Here is a 10,488-nt window from a genome sequence, read left to right on the forward strand (position 1 = left end):
GCGCTGCCAGCGGAGCCGTGGGGCTGGTGCCCGACTTGGGGGGAGGAGGAGGGGGGGGGGGGTCCTGGCATCCCGGCGCCCACCTGGGAGCCGCAGCCCCCCGGGAGTCCGGCGGGCGCCGCGGGGTTCGTGCTGCCCCTCGGGGGGCCGGTGTGCCGTCCCCCCCCGCCCACGGTGCTATGTACAGGGGGGTGGGTGCGCGGGGGGTCCCCGGGGTCCGTCGGGGCCCTACTGGGCGTCGATGCGGAAGGAGAGCAGCTTCTCGGAGTGGAGGTTGTTGAGGGTGCGCAGGTCCGGCAGCTTCAGCAGCAGCTTGGTGAACCGCGACGTCTCCGCCGGGTGCGTCTTCAGCACCAGGGCGCGCAGGGCGCGGATCAGCGTCTCCTGCAGCTGCTCCACCGACGCCGTGTCCTCCATGCCCGAGCGGTCTGCGGGGACGGGGCATCAGCGGGCGGGCAGCGACCCTCCCCGATCCCCCCTCACGTCGCCCTGGCTCCCACCTGCCGAGACCAGGACGACGGCGGTGAAGAGCCCCAGCTCCTCGTCGGTGAGGTCGAGGGCGCTGAGCTTCTCGCTGAACTCGAACATGGAGCTGAGGAGGTCGCCCATGCCCATGCCCCACAGCTCCTCCAGGCTGTACTTCGTCCGGCTCATGAACGTCACCGTCTGCTCCTTCACGTCGAACAGCGAGGCGAAGCGAACCATCAGCACCTGCGGCACACGTGGCGTCAGCGGGACGGGGGCACCGGGCCGTGCCGAGGGGCATCCTGCAACGCCGGGGGCTACCGTGCAATGGCATGGGGCACCGTGCTGGGCCATGGGGCACCGTGCCATGCTGCGGGGCATCCCGCAACGCCGGGGGCTACTGTGCAATGCTGTGGGGCACCATGCAATGCTGTGGGGCACTATGCCGGGCCATGGGGCACCGTGCCATGCTGGGAAGGCATCCTGCAGCACTGTGGGCTACCATGCAATGCCGTGGGGCACCGTGCAATGCCGTGCTCCATGCCAGGGCTCCACAGCATGGGGCATCATGCGATGCCACGGGGCTCTGTGCCAGGCTGTGGGGCACTGTGCAATGCCACAGGGAGCTGTGCAATGCTGCAGGGGCGCTGTGCCCATGCCATGGGGCTGCGGGCCAGTCCGTGGGGCACCGTGCCCTCCGTTGCACCCTCGCCATCCCGGGACGTACCTCGAAGGTGCCGGCCTTGAGCAGGGTGACCTGGTCGTGCTGGGAGAGGGCCTGGAAGCCGGGAATGTGCTTGGCGAACTCGACCACCTCACGGACGGCGGGGGTGAAGCTCAGGGAGAAATCCTCCCAGATCTCCTGCACCGAGCGCCCGCTGCGGCCGGGCGGGTGGCTGTTCATGGGGCAAGCCTGCGGGCGACGGCACGGCTCAGCCCGGCACTGCGGGGCTCCCCCAGCCCTGCCGCCGCGGCACGGACAAGGCGATTAGTGCGATTAGCGGCTAAAAATACCCGGGGAGGGGGAGCGAGAGCCCCTGGGCGCTCACCGGCAGGACGTCCTTGGTGCTGCGGGGCCAGGGGCAGCCCCGCACCGGGGGCTCGGGGTAGGCGGGGGGGCAGAGCCGGGGCTCGGGGGGGCCGGGGGCCCAGGCGGGGGGCGCGTCCCAGCGCAGGAGGCCGCTCTCGCAGGCCGGGGGGGGTCCCAGCTTGTCGTGCGCGTAGACGAAGATCTCCTTGTGGGCCTTGGCCACCTGCGCGATGACGTCCTCGGTGGCCCCCCCGGGGCTGGGCGAGCGGGGCGGCGTCAGCTGCTGGGGGAACTGGGAGAAGCAGGCGGGGGGGGCGAGCGGCGGGGGGCCGGGGGGCAGCGTGCGGCCCCCGCCTGGCGCTGGACCCTCGCCGGGGCCGGGCATCCCCGGCAGGACGCTGCCCATGCCGTTCATGGCGCTCTGCATCTCCGCCAGCATCCGCTGCTTCTCCCGCTTGGGGATGCGCCCGAAGCGCACCGCTGCAGGGGACACTGGTGTTACTGGGAGGCCCCGGCACGCCGACCCCCCCCCCAGCCCTGCGCGACGGGGAGCCAGGGGCTGCCGGGAACGTGGCTGCACCCTTACCCCCCCCCCCCGTTTGGAGGGGACGTACGGCCCCGAGCACGGGGGGATCCATCCCAGGAGGGGACGTACGGCCTTCACCGTGGCGGGGGGACCCATCCCGGGAGGGGACACGCAGCCCTGGGCACGGGGGATCGCACCCGCGGAGGGGACGTACAGCACTGAACACGGGGTCCCCGGTCTTGGGGGGCTCCGGGGGGGCCGGGGCCGAGCTCACCGTCACGGGACATGCCGACCAGCAGGCACTTCTTGAAGCGGCATTGCTGGCAGCGGTTGCGGTTGATGCGGACGATGGAGCAGTTCTCGTTCTTGAGGCACTTCTTGTACTGGATGTTCTGCTGGATGCTGCGGCGGAAGAAGCCCTGCGGGGCGGGGGGGGGGGGTCACTCGGGGCCCCCCCGGCACGGCAGGGGCTCCGCGCCGGCCCAGCCCCATCCCCGGTACCTTGCAGCCCTCGCAGGCGTGGACGCCGTAGTGGAAGCCGGAGGCGACGTCGCCGCAGACCTTGCAGAGCAGCACCATCCCGTTCAGCTCTGCGGAGGGACGGGGGTGAGCGGGGTCCCGGGGTGTCCGCTGCGGCAGGGGGGGCCACCCGCCGCCCCCCTGCCCGCCCCACTCACTGGTGACGGTGCTGCCGGCTTTGCTGGGCGAGCTGCGGCGCCGCTCGTCCGCGGGGACCTGCTGCACCCCGGGGAAGTTCACCGAGGAGCCGTACGATGAGGAGGAGGAGGAGGAGGAGGAGGATGAAGGGGAGCCGTCCTCACGGGGGGCCAGCGAGCCCCCGCCATAGGCGCGGGAGTCCTGGAGGGAGCCGGTGGGCGACGGGGGAAAGTAGGTGGGGAAGGGCTGGGAGCCCGACTGGGAGCTGCTGTTGGAGCTGTCGCTGCAGAGCGAGACGGGGCTGGTGCGGTTGGGCGAGGCGCCGCTGGAGCCCACGTAGCTGATCACGCCGCCTGCGGGCAGAGCAGCAGGGCCACACATGCACCGAGCTGCGCCGGGCTCAGCCTCCCCCGGCCGAGAGGGGACCCGAGAGGGGGATCGCAGCCCCGGGGTGGGGGTCCCTGGGGAAGCACCCCAGAAGCACCCCGCGCCCATGGGCGTCCCGCCGCGGCCGCACGTGTGCTGCCCACCCCGAGGCAGGCACCACGCCCGCTGGCCACCACGGGTGCCGGCCCCACGTGGGACGGGGCCGGCCGGGCTGCCTGGGTGCGTGCCGGCCGGGGACACGGGCACGGCACCCTGGAAGCGCCCGTGGGAGGAATGCGGGCCGGGAACCCGCCAGAGGCGTAACCGGGAGGTCGCGGCGGTTCCAGCCGCCGGCTCCGGCCCGGTGCCCGCGGCACAGCCCGGCTCCCAGCCCCACGGCGCAGCCCCCCCGTGCCAGCCCCCTCGTTTGGGGGGGATGCAGCAAAATGGGGGGGGGGAAGCTCTGCATGGGGGAACCCCACAACGGTGGGGACCGGCGTGGGGGGCACGCGCTCAGCCCCGGTGCCGTGCCCACGGCCAGCCCTGGCAGAGGTCACAGCCCCCCCCCCCCCCCCCTTGCCACCACGCACGTGGCAGGGGGGAGCAGCAGCGGGGACACGGCTGCGGGACACGTGGAAGGCGCCATCGGGGACACATGGGATCGCCGGGGCCATGTGTCTCCCGCCGCACACGACGGATGCCGCCAGCCGGAGCTGGCCTGCCACCGCTACTCACGTCCGTGTGTCCGTCCCCCCCCGCCCCTCACCGAGGTCAAATGGGGTCACTGAATTGGGGACAGTGGGTCCCATGCTACCTCCCCCCCCCCAAAACTGCAGCTCCTGGGGATCCCCACCAAAATAGTGGGGGGATCCCCCACCCCAAAGCCCCGGGACCCCCCCTTTTGGGGGGGGTCCCGGGGCTTTGGGGTGGGGGATCCCCCCAAGGGGTTGCACCAGGACGCGGGGGCCATTCCCGACCCCGCCACACCGGGATCCCCTGGGATCCCCCCCCCCCCCAAAAGCCGCCCTGCATCTCCCCCCCCCCCCCAGCTCAGGCGGCCTCACGCCGCCGCCCCACGTGCTCCAGCCGCACGTGGCCTCCCGCGGCCACGCCCCTTCACGCTTCGCCCCGCCCTCCCCTTCCACCCCATTGGCTTATCGCGACGCCCCGCCCCTTCACGTTGCCCCGGAGATCGCCCAATTCCCCCACCCCCCCCCCGTGTTGGAACAGGGCGAGTGGAAGGCGGCGTCCCCGCTTCCGGGTGTGACGTCACGAGGGGGGGCAGCGATGATGTCATCAAGCGACCAATGGGCGGGGGCGGGGCGGGGCTGCGGGGAAAACAAACTCCGCACGTGGCAGCGGCGGGGAGGGGGACACGTGCCGGGGGGGGGGGGCATCGCCTCCGTTCCCCCCCCCCGCCCCTCCCGGTGCGCGTCCCCGTTCCCCCCCCCCCCCCCCCCCCGCCACGCGTGGCACCGCCTCCGCCGCCCACGCACTGCCCGGTCCCGGTGCCCGGGACGACCCCGGCGCAGCGATTCCCGGTTTCACCCTTCGGTTCGGGGCTCCCCGGTCCCGTTCTCCACCCCTCCCGCACCGGCCACCGCAGCGCCCCGCTGCCCAGCTGGCCCCGGTGCCGCCGCGCATCCCGCCCCGGCCCCGCCGCCCGCTCCTTACCCCGCTATGCAGGGCCGCCCGGTGCCGGTGGGAAGCAGCCCCGCGGCGGGGCGCGGTCCCGGTGGGGTGCGCGGGACCCCCCGGCCCCGCCGTCCGGACCCCTCCGCCTCGCTGTCTCAGCGCACAACCCCTCGCTGCGGTCCCGCTGCACCGACCCCGACTCCGATCCGCCGTTCGCGATCGCTCCCGGTGCCCGCACGGTCCCGGCGCGCGCACCCGGTAGCGGGGCGCAGATCGGGGGGGGGGGCTCCGGCGGGGCACTGACCTGTGCTACCGGCCTCGGGGGCGGCCATCCTCGGGGGAGGGGGGGGCGGCTCGCCCGGAGCCTCCCGCAGCCGGGACCGCAGCGAAGGGGGCCGAGGCGAGGGGAGCCGCGCCGAGCCGTGCCGCTCCGCCGCCCGGTAAGGGCTGTTGTGCGCCCGCCGCCCGCCCCGCCGCCCGCCCGGCACCGGCCGCGGCTGCGCACTGGGCCGCACGCGGCGCCGCCGCCTCCCCCATGTGATTCCCGGGGAGAGCCTCGTGCCCCAGTGACACACTTTCCGCCGGCGGCCCCGGTCCCCGGCCGCCACCGGGGAGTGCGGGTGTAACGGGGACCCCCGCAGCGGGGCCGTCACCCGGCCCGCGGGGACCGGCAGCGGGCACCGGGACCGGCACCGGGTCCTGCACTGGGACCAGCACCGGGTCTGGCAGCGGGACCATCACCAGCACCGGGTCTGGCACCAGGTCCTGCACCAGGACCGACACCGGGTCCTGCACTGGGACCATCACCGGTACCGGGTCTGGTACTGGGGCCATCCCTGGCACTGGGTCCTGCACCAGGACTGACACCAGGTCCTGCACTGGGACCATCACCAGCACCGGGTCTGGTACTGGGGCCATCCCTGGCACTGGGTCCTGCACCAGGACCGGGTCCGGGTCTTGCACTGGGACCATCACCAGCACCAAGTCTGGCACCAGGGCCATCGCTGGCACCGGGTCCTGCACCGGGACCGAGACTGGGACTGGGACGAGGTCCTGCACCAGGACCATCACCAGCACCAGCACCAGCACCAGGTCTGGCACCGGGTCCTGCACCAGCACCGGGTCCTGCACCGGGACCAGAGGTCCTGCACCAGGACCATCACCAGCACCGGGTCCTGCACCAGGACTGGCACTGGGTCCTGCACCACGACCATCACCAGCACCGGGTCCTGCACCAGCACCGGGTCCTGCACCGGTACTGGGGATGCCCGGGTACTGCATAGCAGCAGGCAGAGGTGGGGGCACCCGGGGATGGCAATGTCCCCTGCAGCGGGGAGAGGCCGGCACAGCACTGGCACCCAGCACTGCACCGTCCCCTGCACTGGGGACACTGGGGGACACGTGTCACCCTGCGCAGCACGGTCCCTGCACAGGGAACACGCAAGCATGGCACCGTCCCCTGCTTGGGGACACCGGGGCACCCCTGTCACCCAGCACAGCACCATCTCCTGCTTGGGGACACCGGGGCACCCCTGTCACCCAGCACGGCATGGTCCCTGCACCAGGAACACCCAGGCACAGTGCCATCCCCCGCACTGGGGACACCTGAGCGCTCCTGTCACCCTGCACGGCACTGTCCCCTGCACTGGGGACACCCGGGCACAGCGTGGCACCAGCACCGCAGGACGCCCAGCACCGGGGATGCCCGTGCACGGCGCAGCAGCGGCGCAGCCCCTGGCACAGCCCCAGCACACGCTGCCGCGCGGCACAGCCGGACCCCTGCCCAGCCAGCCCAGCTCAGCCCCCCGCTGTGCCCCCCCCGTGTCCCCCCTGCCCAGCCCCTGCCTGTCCCCAGCGCCACCGGGGCGATGCGCTGCCCACGGCGGGTGCCCAGCGTGCCACGTGCCTGGCAGCCGCAGCCCAGCCTGGCCCCGCTCCCGGCCTCCGCAGGGGCTGCAGCGACGTGCCGTGCCCAGTGCCACGGTGCCAGGGCAGAGCCGCTGAGCAGATTTGGGTCACGGCACTGGGACCAGCCCAGCCCGGTGGCACTGGGGTCTCTGTGGGTGCTCATGGCATCGGCAGGGAGGGTTTCAGGGGTGCCAGCACCCTCCTGGGTGCCACGTGCTGGGTGCTGCCCTGGCCCTCAGCCAGGAGGAGAAGGTGCAGAGCACGGACGTGCCAGCGCCGGGAAATCCTCGGAGCTAATCCCACGGGAGGGGAGGCCTCGGGCGCCCTGGCCGTGCCGGGAGCCGCGGGCAGGGCTGTGCTGGGAGCCTGCGGGGTGCCCGCGGGGGGACACCAAGGAGCCCCTGGCACCAGCCCTGCCTGCTGCTGGGGGGCCCTGGGGACCCTCGCTGGGTGCTGGGGCTGCTCCCGGCTCATGGGGCGCCCCGCGGCACTGGGGCAGCGGGGACACCCCGTCACCCCGCAGGAAGTGCCCTTGCCCTGAGTCACCGGGCGGTTGCACGGTGCCGTGGCCGCGCTGCAGCCAGCACCTCCGGTAGGGAGAAACCCCGGCAGCTCCCGGAAGGATGTGTGGGGCCAGGCTGGCATGGGCGCCAGGGGACCCGGGGGGCCGCCTGCCCCGGGCTGGGGGCCCCTCGCTGCCCCATCCCCACTCCCGGTGGCGCGGCCGTGCCCGAGCTGCCCTGAGCGTGCAGGTGCCACCGGCCCCGCACGGCGCCTCGTTCCCCTCCCGGCACGTTCCTGGGCCACGGCAATTAGCTGTGACTCAGCCGCTCGTCTCGGTTCGGAAAACAACCCTGCGCACGGCGCTGCGGCACACGGCACACGGCACACGGCGCGGAGCTGGCCCTGCACAGGGATGTTCGGCCGGACCCGGCTGCTCAGCTCCCCCGGGGGTCCCCGGGATGGGTGCAGGGCTGGGAGGGATGAGAGAAACCCTGGGGGTTCCCACCGTGGGGCTGGTTGCCTGGCACAGCAGGTCGGTGCGAGGGTGCTGTGAGTGGGGCCCCCAGGGTGGGTGCAGCCGGGACATCCCAGCAGCAGGACGGGGACGCCGGCTGGGGACGGTGTGTGGGCAGCAGGGCTGGGGCGTGGGGGCCACCAAAGCCAGCGGGATGGCAGGGTGCTGCAGCCGGGCACGTGCCCGCCGTGCCCTGTGCCGGACCCTCGGCAGCCCCATGGCTGAGCCACCCCAGGGACGCTCCCAGAGGCCGGGGCTGTGCCCCGGGGAGCTCCCCGCGGGTCCCCGTGCGCCCCGACACGGCTGCGCCCGTGCCAATCGGCCCATGGTGCGGACAGGGCACCTCACCCCCCCCAAGGTCACCACGTGCCGCCGCGCTCAGGTGCCAGGCGAGCCCTGCGCGGAGCGGCGGGGGGACACACGTGTCACCCCAGCCCCTGCCACCGGCGCTGGTCCTGCCCGAGGGCAGCAGCCGGCCGTGCCCCCCAAACTGCACCCCCTGCACCACCCCCGGCTCCCCGCTTCCAGAGCCCCCCGGGAGGCGCTGGCCCTGGCCCCCTCCCCGCAGCGGGGACCCTGCTGTCCCCCGGGGACGAGGAGGCAGCTGAAGAATCAGCTCGGGGGTGCCAGGGAGCGGGCGCGAGGGCCGGTGGCCGCGTGCCCCGGTGCCCGGGTTGTCGGCGGTGCCGTGCGGCTGTGCCACGTGACTGCGCGCTCCGCTTGCCGGCGAACGCCTGCGTGCAGAGGGATTTATTTTTACTCCGGCCTGGCTGGGTTGTTTACCTTGTTGTACCTTCTCCAGGAAAGGGGGGGGTGCCTCCGCTGGGAATGGGGGATTGTGCCTGCCTGTTGCCCCCCCGGGCTGGGCACCGGGGGTCTGGCAGGGTGCAGACCCCCCCCAGCACTGCAGCCCCAGCACCCCCCTGTGCCGGGACACCCTCCAAACCCACTGCTGGGCTGCAGCGTCCCCATGGGGTTGAGGACTCCGGGTCTGGCTGGGTCCCTGTGCCACCCTGGGGGACATCGTGCCTCAGTTTCCCCAGCCATAGGTGTGAGGCCGCAAGGGGGGCAACCAGAGATGCCAGGCCTCACCCCGCTTGGGGGGTCCTGCGCCCTCAAACCCCCCTTCGTCCCCACGGGGTCCCGCTGAGAGCGGCGGGCAGGCAGGAGCCCCGGTGCCGCTGCGGGGTGCCGGGCAGGGCTGGGGGCTCAGGGTTTTGGGGTGTTTTCCTGCTGTGCGGCAGCAGATCCGTGGCTGAAAAGCCGAGAGCAGCCCTGGCTCGTCCCCACGGCTCTTGGCCGGGGCCAGCAGCTCCGCGCTGCCAGGACTCGCCTTTCCCCTCCCTGCGGAAAGGGAAAAAAATCAGGTAAACAAGGCAGGCCTGGCCCGGGCGGGGCGGGTGGGGGCACCCCACGGCAAGCAGGGGCACCCCACGGCGGGTGGGGGCACCCCACGATGCCCCGGCACCGTGGGACGGGGCAGAGCTGGGTTGGGGGACAGAGACCCCGGGTCGCGGGGTGCAGGGGTGCCCTGATCCATGGAGGGGCGGGATTTAGGGGTGAATGCGCCCCGGGAGGGTGCAAGGACCCGGGGATCCAGGGAGGGTGCAAGGTGCCCAGGAGGGTGCAGGGGTGCAGGGTCTGGGGATGCAGAGACCCCAGGAGGGTGCAGGGGTGCAGGGTCTGGGGGTGCAGAGACCCCAGGAGGGGTGCAGGGGTGCAGGGACCCTGGGAGGGTGCAGGGATGCAGAATCGGGGGGTGCGGGGACCCCAGCAGGGTGCAGGGACCCAGAGATCAGGGGGACGCCGGGATATGGGGGGTGCAGAAGGGGTGCGGGGGCCCTGGGGGAGCGGGGGGTCCCTGGTGTGTTCGCCACGCAGGGTGGTCCGGGAAGCCCCCCGCACGGGCCAAGGGTGGGTGGGGGGTCCCCCCCCTCGCCCGCGCCCCTCCTGGCCCTCACAAACCTCCTGTGCTGCTGTTGGCGTTCCCGTCGCAGTGCCACGGCCCCGGGTCCCCGAGCCGCCCCAGGGAGGGGAGCGCAGGGGCAGCACCGGGGGGCCGCGGGGGGCTGCGTTGGCCTCACGGACCCCCCCGCCCCGGACATGCAAGCTGGGGACCCCGCTCCCCTTTCCCACGCCTCTGTCACCCCACGTTCATCCTTCCCAAAATGGAGCTGGGTGGGGATGCGGGGCAGCCCCCCGCAAGCCCCCCGACCCCGTTGGGGGACACGGCGGGCCGCGGGCTTCGGGGCACCGGGCCGGTTGGCGTCTGTGCCAGCCCATGTGAGCGGGTGCTCCCCTCCTCCTCCTCCTCGGGTGCAGGGAGCCCTCTCCATCCCAGCGCGCTGGTTGCGGCGTCACGTGGCGCTGGCATGTGAGTCCTGCTCCATTTTTAGCCCCAGCAGCCTCCCTGCGCGGCAGCCCTGCTGCAGAGCCATGTGCGGGCGGGCGCCCGGGCCGGCACGTGGGCCTGCCGCAGCGGGAGCGGGGCACCGGGATCCCCCCGGCCCCGGGCTGGCGTGGCCGCGCGTGGGCGAGCGCGGCCGGACGCGTGTACGAGCACGGCCACGCGCCTGCAGGAGCGCGGCCGCCCGCGTGCGCGCGACGGGAAGGCGCGGGTGTCCGTAGGGCTTGGCGTGACACGCGGCGGCGGGAGCGGAGGGGCTTCCCCCGCACCGTGCCGTGGGGACGCGGCACCGCCAGCGTGGCCCGGCCACCGCGGCGGCGGAGGGGGACCCCGCGGCTCGTGGGGGGCTGCTGCGCGGGGGCGTTGGGGGCAGGGGGACCCCCCCTGCGCCCCTCCCTCCATGAACGCAGCTCTGCGGAGAGGCACGGCCCCCACGTGTCCCCTGCGCGCCCCTGGCACGTGCCCCGCGTGTCCCC

General features: G+C 73.9%; 1 protein-coding gene across 1 annotated transcript; it reads right to left on the reverse strand.

The window, feature by feature from the left end:
• Positions 1-96: 96 nt before the first annotated feature.
• NR1D1 (nuclear receptor subfamily 1 group D member 1) lies at positions 97-5,960 on the reverse strand (the record flags this gene model as incomplete). Its single annotated transcript, XM_082332195.1, has 8 exons — positions 97-428; positions 501-711; positions 1,193-1,378; positions 1,515-1,975; positions 2,296-2,440; positions 2,523-2,611; positions 2,699-3,031; positions 5,255-5,960. 8 exons carry the CDS (start codon positions 5,958-5,960, stop codon positions 229-231), a joined length of 2,331 nt encoding a protein of 776 aa, XP_082188321.1. The 3' UTR covers positions 97-228.
• Between the last annotated feature and the right edge of the window lie 4,528 nt (positions 5,961-10,488).

This window comes from Platalea leucorodia (genome assembly GCF_965183815.1).
Source record: "Platalea leucorodia genome assembly, chromosome: 22".
Lineage (NCBI taxonomy): Eukaryota > Metazoa > Chordata > Aves > Pelecaniformes > Threskiornithidae > Platalea > Platalea leucorodia.